The 20,712-nt window shown below is 35.3% G+C and overlaps 4 protein-coding genes across 6 annotated transcripts; 2 read left to right on the forward strand and 2 right to left on the reverse strand.

Annotated features, from left to right (window-relative positions):
* The first annotated feature begins 1,103 nt into the window (after positions 1 to 1,103).
* LOC144470524 (actin-5C) lies at positions 1,104 to 5,897 on the forward strand. Of its 2 annotated transcripts, none has more exons than XM_078181791.1 (2): positions 1,104 to 1,255; positions 3,774 to 5,897. In XM_078181791.1, exon 2 carries the CDS (start codon positions 3,792 to 3,794, stop codon positions 4,920 to 4,922), a length of 1,131 nt encoding a protein of 376 aa, XP_078037917.1. In that variant the 5' UTR covers positions 1,104 to 1,255; positions 3,774 to 3,791; the 3' UTR covers positions 4,923 to 5,897. The 2 variants fall into 2 exon arrangements, with proteins under 2 accessions (XP_078037917.1, XP_078037916.1); XM_078181790.1 differs by lacking the exon at positions 1,104 to 1,255 and adding an exon at positions 2,463 to 2,593.
* A 1,035-nt stretch (positions 5,898 to 6,932) lies between these two features.
* Positions 6,933 to 11,884, forward strand: LOC144469927 (transmembrane protein 104 homolog). 2 transcript variants are annotated; one of them, XR_013494062.1, is made up of 7 exons: positions 6,933 to 7,345; positions 7,514 to 7,635; positions 8,181 to 8,310; positions 8,696 to 9,070; positions 9,155 to 9,332; positions 9,421 to 10,585; positions 10,662 to 11,884. XR_013494062.1 is itself a non-coding variant. In XM_078180662.1 (6 exons), exons 1-6 carry the CDS (start codon positions 7,307 to 7,309, stop codon positions 10,125 to 10,127), a joined length of 1,551 nt encoding a protein of 516 aa, XP_078036788.1. In that variant the 5' UTR covers positions 6,933 to 7,306; the 3' UTR covers positions 10,128 to 11,884. The 2 variants fall into 2 exon arrangements, 1 of the variants encoding a protein (XP_078036788.1); XM_078180662.1 differs by having other exon boundaries at positions 9,421 to 11,884.
* A 1,268-nt stretch (positions 11,885 to 13,152) lies between these two features.
* On the reverse strand, positions 13,153 to 17,222 carry Tbc1d16 (TBC1 domain family member 16). The gene is made up of 5 exons (XM_078180661.1): positions 15,272 to 17,222; positions 14,813 to 15,152; positions 14,029 to 14,454; positions 13,657 to 13,950; positions 13,153 to 13,576 (listed from the first exon to the last, which is right to left on the reverse strand). The coding sequence occupies exons 1-5, from the start codon at positions 16,137 to 16,139 to the stop codon at positions 13,153 to 13,155; spliced, it is 2,352 nt and encodes a 783-aa protein (XP_078036787.1). The 5' UTR covers positions 16,140 to 17,222.
* Positions 17,223 to 17,659: 437 nt separating this feature from the next.
* On the reverse strand, positions 17,660 to 20,711 carry LOC144469739 (ATP-dependent DNA helicase Q1). Its single transcript, XM_078180318.1, has 2 exons — positions 19,782 to 20,711; positions 17,660 to 19,677 (listed from the first exon to the last, which is right to left on the reverse strand). Exons 1-2 carry the CDS (start codon positions 19,834 to 19,836, stop codon positions 17,936 to 17,938), a joined length of 1,797 nt encoding a protein of 598 aa, XP_078036444.1. The 5' UTR covers positions 19,837 to 20,711; the 3' UTR covers positions 17,660 to 17,935.
* Position 20,712: the final 1 nt, after the last annotated feature.

A 20,712-nucleotide genomic window follows, 5' to 3' on the forward strand; every position in this document is an offset into this window, starting at 1 on the left:
ATTTAATCTACGACGTATGTAACTACGTGTTTGTGTAGAGCAGCTACCCGATACAGACTATTTCAAGGAATTTTATATATATATATTTTTATATATATATTTATTATATATCTTCCATCCAGCGATAAATATCCATATTTTTCTTATTAATCCATCGAAAAGACGAACGCGAACATTCGATGCAACTCTTATTGCGACGTGCATAGAACGCACCAATTCGTCCAAGAATTTTTCGCAATGGCATCTTAATCGTTTAATCGTGGCAACGGTAACAACAAAATTTGAAAGAAATTTCGACTAGACCGGTAATCGTAGCATCAAGTATAAATATGTAAATTATAAAAAAGCAGATACAAAATTGTTCGTCTTCTAGAGTAATTTTAAATTTGAGAAAAATGTAGATAACACAGCCTTTGTCGTAAATATGTATGCATAAATCTCTGATCGGGATGGAAGCTACATACGTATGTATAGGAATTCGGAAGGAGATTTGCAAGAGTATGTTCAAGATGTGTCTGTAAGAAGCGTTGGAAGGCTTTCATTAAGCAAAAGAAAATGTTGATCTCTTTAAAGTGTGGAACAAACTTTTCTGATTCATACCTACTGCCGGTACTGGTTCGTACGCGTACACACGCAGAGAATGGTTGTAATCTTCGCATGCATTCGTACTTACACTACTACATGCGGCTCTGACGGTTAGTCAGGAAAGCCCTTACGCTAGTGTACGCTTCCAGAAGGCATTATGCTCCCCGTATCGTACAGTTTGAAGCGGCATTTGGAGAATCTAGCCGGCAGCCGGCCAGCAGACCAATCAGCGAGCCGCTTTCGTTTTATGCCCATATATGGCAAGAGCTGTGAATCCAAGTGGTGGGGAAAGCCGGCTGGACGAATCCATTCTGAAATAGGGGTGTCCAGCGAAACTATATTATCCGATATTACGATTAAAATAAAGAAACGATCGTGAAATTTCCAATGTTCCGAACGTTCGTCGTTCGACGAATCGTATTTTATGCCCAAGTTCGAAAAACGCGACGAAAATACAGGAAATAGCCGAGACCGTTCGGAACTCGAACAACGTCTATGCGAACCACACCTTCGGGTAAGTCCACGTAGCACGGTACCGGCCACGATCTTGCTCACAGTGCTTGCAACTCGCGGCTGTCGAGTCTCGCTTCGTCGTGCCGATAGTATCCTTGCAGTGTCCCTTTGCCGATCATCGATCGACTATTTCTGCAGTCGCTTTCTGTTTCGAAAGGTGGGTACTTGCACCATATAATCTATTTTGTTCAGCTTCGATATCGATTCAACGGTTTTCGCGATGATCTGTCATCGTTTCAACGGCGAAAAAGATCGAGGACAAATGCCGGTTTACGAGCAGCCATGATGGCAGGGCGTTGCTCTTTGAGCCTTCGAATCTTGTCGACGTAGCATTTGTTCGCGTGCGATAAAAAATTCGCGTTTCCTAAAATTATATTCAAATAACGTACATAGCGGAACGATCCGACAAGTTGTCGTTGTCAAGTGGTTCCTGACGTATAGCTGTTACAAGACAGGTGGTCGTGATGCCGTCGTTTATTAATAGCCGTACATCGAAGCGTGTTCCACCACTAACCTAAGATTATACTTGCTCTTAGACCACGGGAATACTTAAAACGTGTAGGTTATTTGGAAATTCAAACGCTAATAAAAATTACTACTCGATATTTATCTTTTTGTCTATATTAGTTTCTTTTCTGTGCAAGATTCTATTTTAAAATCGAATCACCGACTTTTCTTATGAGAAACAAATTCTTCAAATTTGACAGTTACATTACATATTAATGTAGTATATTTCTTGACAACGAAAACTGAAAGATTCATGTACGGTTCATTGGCGTTAAATAGGTTACTCTGATGGAAATATAATTACATGGGTCTCGTGCAATAAGCTTTTTTTAATTAGCGCTATAATCCACGATGTCGAATTAAAATTCGTGTAAAAAGATATAACGTTTCCGACAATACTCGTACCGAATACCGAGCGATTCGTATAAGTCTAGCTTGCGAGAAGATTCGCAGGAGGAATGCATCCTCGTATGCCGGAAATAATTATTTATTGTACGAATGGAAGAAAAAGATCGGTTGACATTGAATGCGATCCGAACAGAAGTCTCGTCCGAATGGGAGGGACCGCGGAACATGGGTAAGATACACGATTCGGTCAATTTGGTGGATGAATCCGCGAAGGGTGGTGTGAGACATACTTCGAACTCGAACGGTTGGTAGAGGGCGTGGGAGTCGAGCGGCAATGCGCTGGGCGAAGGAGGGGGCGGGATGTGCGGGGCGGCGGGGGTAGGGGACCCCTCCGTAACAGGGCACTTCCATATATGGTAAAGAAAGCCAGGATTGGCCGAGGGTGTCCTATCCTTATTGGCCGATCGTTGAGTAGTGGGGATCCTGAACAACGACTCCGTTCATATAATACACTGCGAGCCGGCTGTCAGCTACACTCTGTGTTTGGTGCTAGATCGGTCGGTTGTGCGGTAGTGTCACGTCCGAAGACCCGAAGCTCCCTTACTTGTACATAACATTTTTTTATACTAAACGAGAAAACGTAAGTTAGAGTATCATCCTAAGTTGAGTGATATTCCGTTCGCGATGCAATAGATATCGCATTGTTCCGAAATCCGACTCGGCAGTGCAATGGATTCGAGATAGTGAATGGATCAAGAATTAAATCGGCAAAATCGCTTCTGTTCGAACGTGGATTTTTAAATAGAGAAGTGGGTGGTGTTAGGCTCGAAATCTACACTTGTGTCGTATTTACTGTGTTTTGTGTTACAATCTCGAATCTTGAACCAACTGTGCCGATTCGTTCTAGAGAGAATTAGCGCCCGTGGCGCTACTCGATGTAACAGAAAACAAACTGTTTCCATGGGAAAGTACCGGTTTCGATACTACGAAGGACTTTGCGATCGAACACAGATGCACGAATGTAGCAGCATCTCGTTTGAATTCCAAGTTCCAAATTGAATGTTACAGTCAATTTGATCCATTTCTGTACGGGCTGAATACTAAATCTCGAAATTTCGTTAAATATTGTTCTTTGGAAGCGTATGTCGGATATTGACCGTTCAACGCCGGGGATGGGCGGGGCAGGGTGCGGTTCCGGTAACGGCGATTTTGCAGAACAATTTAATGCTCCTAAATTCTTTCTGGCCATCAAAATTATTTATATTTATCCCTGAAAACTGTATTACAGTTTATTTATTTGAAATTTTTTACTAACTTAGCCGCTTCGCATAGAAAACCTTTACTACCTGAACGTAACAGTATGTTGCGCTACGTGTCGCTCGACGCCATTTTGAAAATGTATAAAATGTTGAATTACGGCACATGGCATTCACCAAATATGCGAATTTACTTGCGCAACAATTTTTGAATTCTCTGCATTATTGTAATTTAATTTTCACATTTAATTAAATGTTAACGATGAAATAACTACGGTGACACAATACAACGTTATATTTGTATATATAATTTTGGAGCACGACTCTTAATAAGAAATTGAACAAAAAAGTGATTCGAGTCGTAAATAATATAGCGTGATGGAAGTATTCTTGTAATAAAATAAAATATATATTGAGGATATGGTTACAGTATACTCAGTACTGAAATAAAGAAATTCTTAATTCTAAGAAGAAAGTTTAATGTTATATTTAGAAAATTATTGAAATTGAAAAATTCGAAACTATTGCGGAGAACAGTATTTGAAATGGTTGTTTTTCTTGCAGATAAACTAACAAACCAACATGTGTGACGAAGAAGTTGCAGCACTCGTAGTTGACAATGGATCCGGTATGTGCAAGGCCGGGTTCGCGGGAGATGATGCTCCCCGCGCCGTCTTCCCATCCATCGTTGGTAGACCACGCCACCAGGGTGTCATGGTTGGTATGGGGCAAAAGGACTCCTACGTTGGTGACGAGGCCCAATCGAAAAGAGGTATTCTGACTCTGAAATACCCTATCGAGCACGGTATTGTTACCAACTGGGATGACATGGAGAAGATTTGGCATCATACCTTCTACAACGAACTCCGAGTAGCCCCCGAAGAACATCCGGTACTTCTTACGGAAGCTCCCCTGAACCCCAAGGCTAATCGCGAGAAGATGACACAAATTATGTTTGAAACATTCAACACACCGGCGATGTATGTCGCTATTCAGGCTGTTCTGTCGCTGTACGCCTCCGGTCGTACCACCGGTATTGTATTGGACTCTGGTGACGGTGTTTCGCACACTGTTCCCATCTACGAAGGATACGCTTTGCCCCACGCCATCCTGCGTCTAGACTTGGCCGGTCGCGATCTGACCGACTACCTCATGAAGATCCTTACGGAGAGGGGTTACTCGTTCACCACCACGGCTGAGCGTGAAATTGTCCGCGACATCAAGGAAAAACTCTGCTACGTTGCCCTCGACTTCGAACAAGAGATGGCCACCGCTGCGTCATCCTCCAGCCTGGAGAAGAGTTACGAACTTCCCGACGGTCAGGTGATTACCATCGGCAACGAGAGATTCCGTTGTCCTGAAGCTCTCTTCCAGCCGTCTTTCCTGGGTATGGAAGCCTGCGGTATCCATGAAACTACGTACAACTCCATCATGAAGTGCGACGTCGACATCCGTAAAGATCTCTACGCCAACACTGTTCTTTCCGGTGGTACTACCATGTATCCTGGTATCGCTGACAGAATGCAGAAAGAAATCACTGCCCTAGCTCCGTCAACTATGAAGATCAAGATCATTGCCCCACCTGAAAGGAAATATTCCGTATGGATTGGTGGATCGATTCTTGCATCGCTGTCCACCTTCCAGCAGATGTGGATTTCTAAACAAGAGTACGACGAGTCCGGACCATCCATCGTTCACAGGAAGTGCTTCTAAGCGCATCTTTGATATTCCTCTTGCATACTATCATTCCCCGAACCCCGAGAGCGGCCTCTGTCTTGTTTCGCAGGCGGACATAACATCAACTTCCGCAATAAGAATTGTCCTTTGGTTCCTCCGGGGCGAAGGTAGCTTCTTTCGATTCGGACGTACGTGGGACATAATTAGCGCAGAGGCAATCCTAAACATCTTTGCTCCATTCATTTTTCATCATTTAATTAGACACTATGGTATCTTAAACGTACCCCCCGAATTCCTAAACACCTTCCTATCCTATCGAATCCTTTGTATTATATATTCAAATAACATGCCTACGGTAGCTTATAGCTAACCACCCTCACGAAAAAACATGTTTTTTATGTCATCGCGATGTTTCCACTCTCTATGATCGATAAAGTAATTATGTATTTTGGTTTTTCTCGCGTATACGCTGTATTTGCCAATTTATAGTCGCGCGAGTTTGAGCTGAAAAACATTGCGTAAATTATTTTTCGCAGCATCGTTTTCGATACAAGACGATTCCGTTGATCAAGGATTCAGACTGTACGAAAGTTTTTATTAATATCGTATCCTATTGTATGCATTCCGCTACTCTGCTCCGTGGCATATTTAAGACACTCGTTGTCAGTATTTCAACAACTCATCATTCCCGGCGGAGATAGGTCTTATTAAAATAACTTCTATTTTTTACCGTTACCAATCGTTGAGGGAGAAGATGGCTCTTTCTTTTCTTTCTGTTTTTTCTTTATTCCTTTTTTTAAACAATGGGGGAGACCGCTGACTCAAAAAAAATATCCCAGAAGTTCGCTCAAACAAACGATAAAAAGACACGGTTTTGACCCCGCAAGCGTAGCCAAAGTATTATAATTTATTCCCATTGTATTGTGCAAGACCATTCACGTACACATCTTAAAGACTACTTTAGACTTATGGGATTATAAAATAAAACTCTTAAAAACATTATTGCTTTGACTCTTGTGTTTTTTTTTTGAAAATTGCAGTTTTCCAATACCCTTTTATTCTGGATAGCGTGTCCTTTTATTTCCATTCCAGTGTATGTCGTAGCTAAAGCGCGCTAAAAACGATCATCACTTCTCGTTTCATTTAGCATGAATTCACGTAGTAGTTTTTATACACAACCCGTAGCTTTTATACTGTTTGGCGTTTTTCATTAATGTAACGTAAGATTTGTGGTAAAAATTTATATTACTCTAAGACCTAGGTTTATATTTTCAGTCGAATAAAAATTATTTTCAATGAAATGGTATCCATTACTCCTCTTACGAAAATACTATTGCTTAAGAATTTGCATTAAAGTTTAAATATTAAAAGCATTCAATTTTCATACAATTAATTCGGATAAAAGTCTATCTATTAAAAGTTGTTCGTTATTAATTTAAGCAACTGTATTTCCTAATATTACTTTTGTATTAAACTGCCGAGTATTTTCTTCCTGTAATACAACTATCGTACGTTTATCTAAAAAGTGTATAATCATCAAGTGAGGACAGATCATAAATATCTGATTTCATTGATAAAAAAATATTCAAAACAACTTGAAATATAATATAAATGTGACAAGAATACAATACATATAGTATATGATTTTCTTATTTATACTTCTCTGAGAAGGGTACGAGGGCAAAAGAGTATACACAAGTCGAATTTTGGTTAAAATAATAAAAATCGTTATATTTAATGAAAAATGACAGTTTTTAAATCGATTGTAACATTATATTTTATAAGTTTAATGGGAAACGTGTTCTCAACTTTCATATTTAAAATCTAACGTTTGATCTTGTATTGTATTTTATTTTAAATGTGCTTTTGAGCAATAACCTATATTTCTTATTTATAACAGATATATATATATATATATATAGAGAGAGAGAGAGAATATCCTCTCTACTTATACTCTTGTTTCTCCATAAAAAATTTATTTAAATAATTTGCATTTACAGAATGTGTTTTAAATATAAGTAGATGGCAGCACGTTTCGCGTAGGTCTAGACTCTAGATGACTCGTGCGTAACTACATTACAGTGCGTCATTGTCAACGGAGTCGTACATATGTGTGCGTTTAAATTCAAATTTCAATCGATGCGCGTTCCTTATAATAAACATATAATTTGATATTTTTCTAGAAGAAATGTCGAAACAAAATCTATAACAATATCGCATATTATCGATAGGAGAAATTTCAAATCTAAGAGAAGGAAAACAATCTGACATCGTATGTATGATCTCAGTGTAGCTATCAGTAGTTATTCTCCGATCATTCTTGGAAAAAAAAACACAACAGCTGGGTTAATGTCATATATAACAGGGGTAGACAAAATCTCGAGCAGACTGATTCATTTTAATTTGTAACGTGAATCGACATGCCTGAACAACATTTGAACGATCAGTATCCAACATGGGTAAGCCAGTAATCCCGTCTTAGGTTATTGCGCTCTCTATAAATTATACAACATAACCTGTTACTATAAACAAAGCTTTTCTTATCTGTTGATTAAATTGTGTATTTGTATTTTAGGGCTGCTTTATTCGTAGTATATAAAGTTTTATATAACCTTACATTATTTCAGGTTGGTCTCATATATATTTTTAATCTAATCGTTGGTACTGGAGCATTAACATTACCTGCTGTTTTTAGCAGAGCAGGATGGGCTCTGGGATTAAGTATTATTTTGATTTTAGCCTTTATAAGGTATGTTATTGCCACATTTTATATCATATGTTATATTTTGTCTCATCCGTAACTCTATTGCTCGCTTGTAACAATAATAACACAACGTTTTAGACATTATTCATATAATTTATTTAGTTTACATTCTTGCTTCAAAATCAAGCATACAATGGAACATAATAATTAAAACGTCGCATTTGAGCCAATCAATGACAAGCAGTGCATAAAAAATTGCAATCATGGTCACAGTTGCCTCAAGCTTATCCCTAATATTATTATATTTTATCCACAAAATATTTTGAGTTTTTTCTGTAAACAAAGTTGACATTGGAAAGAAAACAATAATTACTTATTAATATTCAAATGATAAAATCATAAAAACCAGTTGTTTTTAAATTTTATTTAAAGAAAAGGCTGATAAAAAGTCAGAATTATACCCGGAGACTGTCCTTTGTTGGTTGTGACTTAAATTCAAGTTTTTAAACAAATGTTACATATTTTGTTTTACCTTAAAGTTATAGATATATTAATTACAAATATACTTATGTGTCATTTCATGTTTGTAGCTTTGTTACAGTAACATTTGTCATCGAAGTAATGGCATCCGCCAATGCTATATTAACTTGGCGACACATTCAACATCGGAAACGTGTATGTTTATCACAAGATTCATCTTTCAACGAATCAGAATCTGAGGTCTTTAAATTTCGTCAATTTCTTTTACTGTATTTTTTTACTTTTAGCATAACAAGAAATCTTGTCTTTCTAAAATACCTATTTAATGTTAACCCCTTGCACTATAATAACGAGTCAGACTCGTGACAAACGTTTCATGCACGTTTCGATAAATATAATTGCCAATCATCTCTATTAAATCGAAACAAAATTTGAATCCCTCGTCATCGAAATCTGAAAATGAAAGTAAACAAGGACAATCGTGACACAAGAATGATCTCATGACATCAATGAAATAATTAAAGACGAAACAGTTGTAATCAATGTAGCTCTGAAGAACGTAATAGTGCAAGGGATTAATTTTGCATTAGAATAAATTGTACTGTTCCATATATTTCAACTATAGGTTCTTCAAATCTTAGGAGAATCCGGTCATTCGAACTCAGATTCTGAAGATACTCCACTAGTTGCACCATTTTCGACTAGTCCTGATCGAGAGGAGACGACTTACAGATATTATGTAATTCGTGATAAAATAGAAATGGGACAGATGGCATCAATCTTTTTCAACAAGTCTGGAACAACTCTGTTTTATCTGTGTTTTGCAATTTATCTTTACGGCGATTTAAGTATTTATGGAGCAGCTGTTGCGAAAACTCTAGCTAATGTTGCCTGCACTTATCAACCGTCAAATCTGACGTGCAACGATACAATACCGGATACCGAAGTTTGTTGGGAAGCATTTACTCTAAACCGATTGGATGCATATAGAATATTTCTTGTAAGTTTCAGTATGGAAAAACCAGTATTATTATATTTAAGTAATTAATACATCTTTATGCTAGAACAAAAATGTTATTTTTAGAGTATGTTTGTTCTTTTATTGGGACCTTTTGTGTTCTTCAATGTACAAAAGACTAAATATCTCCAATTATTAACGTCAGCAATGCGGTGGATAGCATTTACTATCATGATAGTATATGCTTTAAAAAATTTAATTATTCACGGTGCCCAAGGGAACCCTTCGGCAGCAAACATCATTGGTAAGTACAAACTTGTTTATACAATTAATACAAAATATTTTCTAGCATTTAAGTAAATAAAGTAACTCAAAGCAACATAATATTTCAGGTATACCTAGTTTATTCGGTGCCTGCATTTATTCTTTTATGTGTCATCACTCCCTACCAGCTTTAGTGGCACCAATTGCAAACAAGGCTACTTTAACTCGATTTTTGGCATTGGATTACTTCATAATAGCGTGCTTTTATCTTTTATTAGCATTAACTGGAACATTTGCTTTCGAACATTTAAATGACCTTTACACGCTAGATTTCAGCCCTCGTGGATCCGGAGACTGTTCCGCGAGTAATAATATTTTTACTATTCTTATAGAATATTTTTTGGCATTGTTTCCAGTGTTCACATTGAGTACCAGTTTTCCTATCATAGCTATTACTCTTAGAAATAATTTACAGTCGCTGTCCCTTAACGACGACTCGTCTCATATGTGTCTTCGTAAATTCCTCTTACCAATATTAGCAGTACTGCCATCATATTTAATTGCAATGAGTACCAAAGATTTATCAATATTAGTTGGTATCACTGGATCGTATGCTGGAGCTGTAATTCAGTATTTGATCCCAACCTTTTTGGTATATTATGCCAGGCAGAAAACTAGCAAAGTTATAGGCCTTGGCGTTGTAAATAAATTTGCAAGTCCATTCTCTAGTAATTTTTGGCTCATTTTTGTCATCATTTGGGCTATTGCTTGCATGATTTTAGTATCTGTCAATTTTGTGCAAATACATTTCCGTAATGTAGATATGAATTTATAATGATAGTTTATATAGTATAAAATTAAAACCATGGAAGAGAGGAAGGATTACTTAATGGTGCAGAATCATTGCAAAAGTATGCGTTTAAAATGCCAATGAAATTGAGACTGAATTATTTACGATAATACGCTTAGTTAAAATTATGTTGTACGTGTTGTGCAAAAACATGTGAAATTTTAAGTTTTTACTTCCATAAGCTATCGTGAAGGAATGAAATGCTATTCAATTTCTAATTATGAACCATGACAGAAATCCGCGTTGAAAATTCAAATCTTCGAAAATCCAATATAATACTAGGAATCTCTCTCATATTTTTGTAAGCAGATTTTATCGAACCTTGAAATATCTAATTATTCCTACCGACTGGTCATCGCAATTTTCCGTAGGAACTTGGAACACAAAAATGTTAGGATAATAACTCGCCTTTATACCAAAATATGTTTGTCATAATGCAATGGGTAAGTTACGAATGTCTACGAGAAACAACTGTTTCTAACTAATTTCTTTTTCATCTGTTAAATTTTGGAAATCTAGGCAATTCAGAGACCCCTTGCCACTATCGTATCAATTACGTCACGGACGTAAATTGATTTCGGCTTACAAGAATGCATATTATCTTCATTACCAAAAGTAGCTCTAGAAATTGTAACGTCGGGTCCTTATGCTTTTACCGCTCGAGCTCTTTCAACAGTTTAAACTATGAAAAAGTACGAGCCGTTCAGGTATACGAACCGGCTTATATACGAAAGGCTTGGATAGCTTGACAATAGTTGAAGATTAAAACCAAGGAGACTAATTTTTCTATGGAAATTGGTTTTAGCTTTTCAAGCCATTTGAAGGCTCAAACTAGTTTCAGTAGCTCGGAGATCCAACGCTAATTATGTGTACATATGAAACGCTTGTACAGATCATAAGCCGAAGTTATAAAAGGCGTCCCACTTCTTTCCCGTTGAATGATATAAAAAAAAAAGATTTGCAAGTCTCTAAAAAAACTGTATTAAAATATAATAACATAGATGAATGAATATGATTTGTAATAGTATCTATAAATGAATTATATTTCCATTATTCTTGGCACCGCTGTCAAAGGTTACTCTTTTTTTTCTTCAATATGATTTGTAATAGTATCTATAAATGAATTATATTTCCATTATTCTTGGCACCGCTGTCAAAGGTTACTCTTTTTTTTTCTTCTAAGGGAATATAATAATAAAATTTGTAATGATAATAATAATAATATGGCACAATGTGTCATAGTAAACTGACAATACACTGGTACAAGTTGGGATTAATTAATGTACGAGCCAAACGTATAATAGCTTAATTTAAGTTCACGTTTGTACGATATATATGATTTGTCTTTACAGATACAGTTTCTACTGTACAGAAAATGTCTTTCAAATAAGTGATATTTCGTTGCCACCAATTTATATCTCATTAACTGTTAGATTAGTAATCTATCGTTATCAAAAACTCATTATAAAAAAATGGGAATGGCCTATTTTGTGTGTTTCATTAAAACCAAAACAATAATTTAAGTACATGATTTCCTAGTATTCATGTTCAATTTACATTGTGCACAGAAGGATGAAACAAATTAAATAAATGTTATCAGACAAATAAATATAATTTGAATATCGCAGAACATATTTTGATACGTGGTATGTATACACTGCCAACAAAGTATTCACAATATGCCTCTCATACAGTGTACCTGTACAATTATAGTATACAGCAAATAAAATGTGTATATATATATTTTTTCTAAGAATAAATAAATTAAAAACAAATAATTATGTAAGCTTACTTTAATTTATTTTTATACGTATATACATATATCTGTTCGTTTATATCTTAATTAGACGTGCAGTCAATTTTCAACACAAATAGATTTCTCTGTAATACTCTAACAACGTAAAGTGGCACAGTAAGAGTACTTACATTATTTGTACGAGATCTTTCAACACCACTGAAAATTATTAAATATATGAAGTTCATTCATACGAACTGTTCACAAAGCTGTAAGATATCATACAAATAATCGTTTTTTCTATAATATATTTGTTATAACAAAATATTTCAGTGTGTACATTTAAATGATAATGAAATAATTTGATATGTTGAAAGAAATAGTCTTTTTTTACTCTATAATTATTAATTTGTTTAGAGCAAATAAATACATTCTTTCGAGTTGGAGAATATAAAAAATATTAAGTGTAGTACTTACAAAATCTTATGTAAATTAATTTTATAATTTTATCGTAAACTACTGTTTGTAAAAAAATTGAACGCATTTAAAGATAAATATGAAATCTGATAAAAATGATACAACATGTACAATTATAATAATTTAAAAATTGTTTTGTTAAAAGCAAAACATTAAATATATCATAAAAAAGAATATTACAAGGTGAACACTTATGTCGTTAATTGACCAAGAAATTTAATTGGACATGTAATAAATATTTTTACAATACTTATGTCGAGTGATATTTGATTTAATTTGCTGATGTAAGATTAAATTTTGGTTTCAGATCAAGGCTCATAAAATCTGTACCAAGCTGCTAAATGGTACATTGTTAACTGTATTTAATAAATATGTTCATAGGGTGAAAAGCTTTCTTTTTTGTTTGGAGATATTTAAAGCTAGGCTGCTTGTACTACTCCATTCTCTTTTGGTCATCAGTCTTTAATTGTACTACAGGTTTTTGATCAGAACTCGTCACGATCATCCGAGTTCCATCTAATTATTTAGTACTGAATATCTTTCTTTTTGTAGGAGCTATTATATGTAGATGTTGTAAAACGTTGGGCAATAGATATCTCTTTAATCTTTGTTTAAATCAGCATTCGTAAACTGAGAAGATATGCAAACAAGAACATGATAATAGAAATGCATAATAATTTTCTTGTTGTGTTAAATCGATTAAGAATTTCTTACAAATAGTACAAGAGTCAAATATACTTTCATTAATTTGTGTTCTTCTTCGCATCACGTTAGTCAACTGAAATTTTTGTAACATATTTATTTCACATAAGAACAGCATTTAAACGTACGGCCGTATACCGATTGTAATAACAAGTGCGGACATGATGCAATTTCATGACCGACACATTCTATGACAGGATCGTGGGTACAATCCCACATTCCTGGACCGTACGGGTGACAAAGTCCTACTAATGTACAAGGTAGACGAACAAGCTGACGAAAATGATGCAGTAGGCCTCTAGCCTTTCTCAATATGAGATTACCATCCATGTACATGGCTAAAGAACTAAAATATAACAACATTTCATCCGTTCTGAGATCTTGTGCTATTACGTCATCTGCGTAAACACACATTACAGCGAGGCAAAGGAACAGATGAAAGTGATCCGTTAAATAATTCACCCAACAGGCTTCCCACATTACTAGTGCTACTTCGGTAAGAAATTCCCGCTTCAGACATCTGTAAAAAGCGTTACTTCTAAGTCAGGTATAAAACTATTTACTAATGCCGTTATAGCAATCATAGAATGAACTACATACAGAAGTATCCATCGGTGACAAAACAGAAGTTCTAAGGCATCTGTATGTTTTTGAAGGTGGGCATAAAAGTCTGGTACCATTATTCTAACTAGTTCTCTTAAATAACACAAGTTTCTATCTATATCAACGTCGGTAGGTGTGCATACAGTTACAGATCTTTCCATTAAACCAGCAAAACACCAAAAAGCTTCTATTTCAGAATTCAGTTCAGCCAATAATGGTGCCAACAGATCAGACATTCCTTGTGTATAACCCAATCGAGAATTGTAAACTGCATAATTTAATAAAATGTTCCTGTAAACAGAAAATATATTAATGACACAGATGAGATTGAAAATTACAATTTATTATCGCGTTCCACTACAAACGTACTTCATCACTTCAATATTTGGATTATCTTCTCCCGCGTAATATGGATTTCCTCTATCAGTTCGAACAACATCTTTCTCTACGATACACACCACGTTTCGCAAAAAATGTTCTGCTTGCTTTGGACTCATGTTTGTTCTATGCTTTTGAATTTCTTCATATTTTTGTTTCAAAATGGCATCTATTTGTTCCCTTTCTTCGTAAGTGCTTTGATATGAATAACAGTGAAGCAAAAATGGCCATACAATTTTTCTTAATGCAGGTTCCAATCCTCCAAAAAATATTCCTTTGCGAAGCACTAAATCATCTTCCACTTGACCTTTTTCATTCAATAAATCTTTCCACGCTAGTGAGGTAATCATCGGTACTTGTCCTTCTTCTGGGTGTAATTCATCACGACTTACCTCAGGTCGACATACCATAAAATGCCTAAAATATGAAAAGAACTATGTACTTTACATATCGATAACATAGCGGTAGTATTAAAAATCTCCTATTTACAATAGTTACAAAAGTAATTATTAGATTATGTTACTAGGTATTGGTTCCTCTTTAAACTTTTCATTGTTATTTAGAAAATTAGATATTTGAAAACTATTAACTAATGATAGGTACGACTTAAATGAAAAGTATTGCTTTGAAAAATACAAGCATTAAACGAAGCAATTACCAGTTAATAAATTGAGAATTTTGGAAGAAAATCTTCACATCTGAATGGAAAGAAATGCACTTGTCTAATAGAAAAAGACTTGACTGAATTTGATCATTTAAAGTTGTATGAGTCTACCTATATGGGAGGCCTTCCTCCGTATCCTCGTTTAATCTTGGGTAAAGTAATTGATGCCACTGGTGTAAAATTGCTGCTAATCTATCTAAACCACCATGGTGGAAATGTAGAATCTTATATTGACTCTCTCTACTCGCAACTACTAATTGACCCGAGGTACACGCTGGATCTGCAAAGAACAACCTCAAGGATCTCATTTCACTGAGATCAACAGAGAAACGTCTACATCTGTGTGCTCTACGTAGTGTAATAGGAGAAGCTGTAGCACTTTCAGGAAATGTAAGATTGTGCTGCAAGGCCAATAGTTCTGGTGACCTCATCCATGTTGGAATCTCCTCACCTGAGAAAAATTATTTGTCAGTGACTACAACAATTTATGCGAACATATATTTTTACAAAGAAATTCGAAAAAGGTGATAGATATATTCTTCCCATATAAAATATCATCTAAAGACATACCAACAGATAAGCTGCATGTAGAAGATAACGACATACTACGACTCTTGAGGCTACCATCGTCGTAATAGGGATATCTAAGTTCCTCGTCCATGCTTTTCCCATCGCATTCTTGTATTTTGATACCTTTTTCGTCATTATAATTTTGACTTTCGTCATGTTTCTCGCTCACGAACTCGGTACGCGATTGATTTAAATCTTCGCTGCAGTTGCTTTCTTCGTGCGTCACAGTCGGCGAAGTATCAGACTGATGATTTTTCTCGATGAGATCGTCGGATTCGTTCGATGTTTCCTTGGTTTCCAACGAAGCTGTAGCTTTGTCATCACATAAATAATTCTGTTCTTTGTCTTCGTTCTTTTCTTTGCAATCATCGAGACCCGATCCTGCAGTTCGCGGAAACCCGCCAGAACAAACGCGTTCACAGTCTCCGCAATTAATGGGTTCCTTTACCTCTAAACAAACGTCAACCTTCTCACTAGAGTTTTCATAGCCGCACTTCAAATTACAGCTCTCTTCAGATATCTGCGAAGGATGAGCATCAGTCTCACTCTCTCGATGCGAGGCACAATCGAGCTTCTTCGCATTTACATTTTCTAGCGTTGCAGGGTGCTTGCGAAGCGTGCTGTTCGGTATCCAACTAAGATGCAAAGTTGGTACATTCGAATTTTTATTGAACTTGCAGGTGATCGCCATGTATCCAGGATGATGTACCACATCGGAGTTTTGTCTCATCAACGTTGGTGGATGAACGCAGACATTATTTTTACAAAATAATGCCTCCCCATCCTGGTAGACGGTGCGACGATTGTCCTGACTGTAATCTCCTAAAATATAACTGCTTGCCTTCTTTAGGATATTTGGCAAAGGCATCTTCGTTCGAAGCGTATCGATGTATCCAGGTCATCTAGTTAATTTTTCAAAAGCATCGTTGCGGATTTTCGCTATAAGAGGCCAACCAATTGTCGCACAGTCTTCGATCGTCACGGAACCGTAAGAGAATCCGTACGACGATCGTGGCAACAAATACGAGGCATCGTGTACGACTAACTTCTTACAATCAAATCTGAGCGATCGTGTACGACTAACTTCTTACAAACAAATCCGAGCGGATTTGATTTTTAATGCACCAGACTCTTCATTAGTTTTTTTTTTATTGCATACTTTGATACTTCCGCATGAGACAGAAACCTCGGAGGTCAAACTTCGTCGCGCAGAAGCGCGCAAAATAGATCCGCATCAAAATGTATTATAACAAACTGATTTTTTTCTTCCACGATGTTTCCCGCTATCGTTTGTCTGTTTGGGAACACGAACGTTATCGCGCCAATTAGCCCCGATGCATATACGGAGCTAATAATAACTACTACGGCTACACGTACAGAAAATCATGCATCAATTGGCGACTTCCTGATTTTTACCTGCACGAAGTCACCCTTCTGTTACGAGGGTAACATACTGTTGAGCTTTCGTCAAATCTTGATAAAAATCCGGAACAGATAAGATTCCATTGTATTTAACATTCTTATGAAAAAATTACAAAGTTATGGCTCCATTTGTTCGAATGCACGACTAAGAAAATATTGTTTTCACGTCACTGTTAGTTGTGCATATGCGCGCGATTGAAGTATGAGGAAAGAACTGATGCACACTTGAAAGTACAAATTATTTGGTACGACGATCACTTGTAATAAACCACCATCGAGTCGCATTCACAGTTAATATTCTAGCAATGAGCAAATTATATATATTAGATATCACTTTATGTCAGAGTTCGAGTATGAAGTGATAAAACGTGTTTGCCAACAGACGGAACACTGATGCCCTTATCCAGGATCAATATTTCCATCTGATCGTGAACCTGGTGGTTGGCTTACTATCCGAGCCACCTACATACCGTTGCTCAACGTTATATACTGTTTTTATTGATTTTTTCTCAGAATTAAATTTGAATCATTTTCTTTCTGATTCTTACGTTTCTAAATTATAAGCTACCATCGTCTCTTACATTTTCATATTATAATTCGTCGAGTCTGTATCAAAATTCAAAATGAGAAAAATTCACATCTAATAAAATTTAAAAATACAAATTTATCTTAGAAAATTTATATCAATGTTTCAGAACATTTTTCGGCATACGAATCAATGAACCTTTAAAGTTTTTATAGTATATTTTAGAAATGATAATACTGGTCAATTCCTAAATTATAGCAGTCATTTTTGTAAAACTTTAATACATATTTAGACATTTATTATTATCATTATTATTATTATTATAAAAAGAAAAATTACAAACAAATTTTTTTTCGTCTCGGCTACAAAGACAATTCGAAATAGAAATAACCAAGTGAAAAGCGTTCATATTGGGCATGAAGTCAAAAAATAGTCTCGAAAATTTTAACATAAAAAGCGATTTAAGCAATGTACAGATAAAAACGTTACAACAACACGAATTTTAAAGGTGTTAACTCTTTATTATTTGATAACTCGATGAAATTGAATCTCTAAAATTTTAAAACTGCTACTTTTCTCGTAAGATTGAAATTCCTAAAGTTTGCTTATACTTTGAAACAAAATTAATAAAATTATTGACATTTAGAAATATTCAGATCTCTGTATCACAAATTAAATATCATTGTATTGTAAATTAATTGTTACAGTTATGTACATTATTGTATACTGTACTTAAAAAGTATTTCATGATTATTATCAAGTGCCAGTGCAGCTTTGGCTCCACGTTTCAAATATGATATCGTAGAATATGAAGTAAAATGAAAATCTTCCTGTAGATAACCATTTACAAGTAAATGTCCTACTATAGCTTCACCTGACTGTCTTGTAAACTTTGGTATTGGTACAGAAGACACCCGTAATGTTGATGCACCCTTACCATACCAAGCATCTACAAGTTTTAAGGCAGTCAATCTTGTGTCGCTCTGCACTGCTTTTGTCAATATTTGATACAACTGTCTACAGTATGGAGCAATATTCATTTCTTTCCTCTCGGTAGGTTTTCTACAATGATCGCACATTTCGGCACAGTCTTTTTTGTTCCAAGTTTCTTCAAAATGTGTCGCAATTAAACTGCGTCTGCACGAAGTTTGATCTAAACAATACGCCAATACCTTGTATAAATTCTGCAAACCGACTTTATCTTGGAATACCATTGTGCTTAATTTAAATATATCTAGAAGTCTATATAATACAATACAAGCTGAATTTTTTCCATCTCTACCAGCACGCCCACTCTCCTGATAAAAATTCTCCATTGATTTTGAGATACAATGATGAATTACAAAGCGTACATCTGGCTTGTCAATACCTAATCCAAAGGCAATAGTAGCAACTACAGCTTGATATTTACCAGATATCCACTTGGAATAAACTTCTGATCTATAGTCTGCCTCTAGCATCGCATGATAACATCCAACTTTTATATCTAATGCTCTCAAATCGGTTGTTAATTGTTCCGCATCCTTTATGGTAGTCGTATAAATAATTCCAGACTTGTCCTTAAATCTGTTTTTCAATAAATTTTCTATCATAGCTAAACAAGTATCTTTATCTGTTGGTTTACGCCGAACTTCATAAAATAGATTAGGTCTGTTGAATGTAGCCCTTAAAACTAAACAGCCTTGAATATCTAAGATTTTTTGAACATCCACGATAATCTTTGCTGGAGCAGTGGCAGTTAACCCAAGAATTGGTATTCCTGGAAACATAGATTTCAAAATTCCTAAAAATTTATAATCTGGTCTAAAGTCGTGTCCCCATTGACTGCAACAATGAACTTCGTCTATTGCAAAACGTTCCAATCGATTGAGTTTGTAAGCTTTTTGTAATTTGTTCATGAAGCGATTAGACTTTGCCATGTACTCTGGTGTAATGTAAATTAATTTGATATTGGATTTCACATCTACAAGCGCATTCATTATGGTTTTTACATTGTCTTTATTATTCTTTGCACTCAACATCATAGCATTCACATTAACTTTTCTTAAACCATGTAACTGGTCTTCCATTAACGATATCAACGGAGAAACCACTATGGTGATACCCTTGCTGATGACAGCAGGTAACTGATAACACAAACTTTTACCACCACCTGTAGGCATAACTAAAATTACATCTTCTTTTGACATGGTTACATTCATAGTCGACAATTGCAATTCTCTTAATTTCTCAATTTTAAAAACATCCTTCAAAGCCTTCTTTAAATCTTTAGACCAACTGAAAGTCTCTTTGTTCCAATCTTTACTCGATAAACATAAACTTTTCTTTAAAAGCGCATCATCCCGTAACTTTTCTTTACGCTCGCTTAAAATTTTCTTTCTATCTTCAAGTTTTTGTATTTCAGAGTCAATTTGCTTTAATTCATAATCAATAGCAGCAATTTCATCTTGTTCGGTAGCTGAAAACATAATAGAATCAATCAAAGGCTATAACAAAATATGGAACATGTAATATTATATATTAACAATGTTTCTATATTTATTTCAAAACTTAATAACGAACCTATGTATTCATCCTCATCTATTGTTATAATGCATTTTGAATTGCTTGCAGTCATTGTTAATAAATTATAAAATATTTGCGTAAATTAACATTTATAACAAAATTAGCTAATACATTAAGATCAGCATTCTCTTATGTATAGCAGCATATATTCAAATGTAAACAATATTGGATGCAGGCGAATAGATGCAAACGCGGCACGTAATCTAGTGTTTATTGCCACTGTCGTTGTTGGTACGCGCTCATGGATATGTGTACGTACGTACATATGTACAAACAATCGCTTCCCCAATCCTCGTCTTCGGCTTCAAGTTAATATATTTTCAGCTTCAAGTTAACATATTTTCAGTAAATCAAAGACCTGCATAAGTTATGAATTGAAATTTCCAAAAAGTTTGTTTAGGACAACTAGGGACTTTTACGGCTGGCTGAAGAGTTTTAATAATACGTTATTTCTGAAATAATTCATGAAACGTGTTGTATGATTTATCAAAGAATTCCCCTTTACATGTAAGCAATTACCCAATCTTTCACGAATCAATCAACAATGATTTTATCAATAAACAGTGTATTTCGAATAAAGATATATATAAGGAACTAGGAGGAGCAGATGCAACTCATGACTGTCAAATATCAATTGGCATAAATACTCAAGATATTGCTCTAACTGAATGTAGCTTAAACAGTTATGTATCCTTTAATTGCCCATTGTTGTTCTTTAATTGCTTCTCCGTAGTTTACTAAAAATTTCCAAAACATTTCTACGGGGCAACTAGGGGCTTTTAGGGGCGACTGGATAATTTCATTGATACGTAATTTCTGAAATAATAGATAAGACGTGCTGTATGATTTACAGAAAAATTGCTCGTTGCATCCAACTAATTGCTTCCAAATTTACTAAGAAACGATAAATTTTTTTAAATAAATGTAT

This window comes from Augochlora pura, chromosome 5 (genome assembly GCF_028453695.1).
Source record: "Augochlora pura isolate Apur16 chromosome 5, APUR_v2.2.1, whole genome shotgun sequence".
Classification (NCBI taxonomy): domain Eukaryota; kingdom Metazoa; phylum Arthropoda; class Insecta; order Hymenoptera; family Halictidae; genus Augochlora; species Augochlora pura.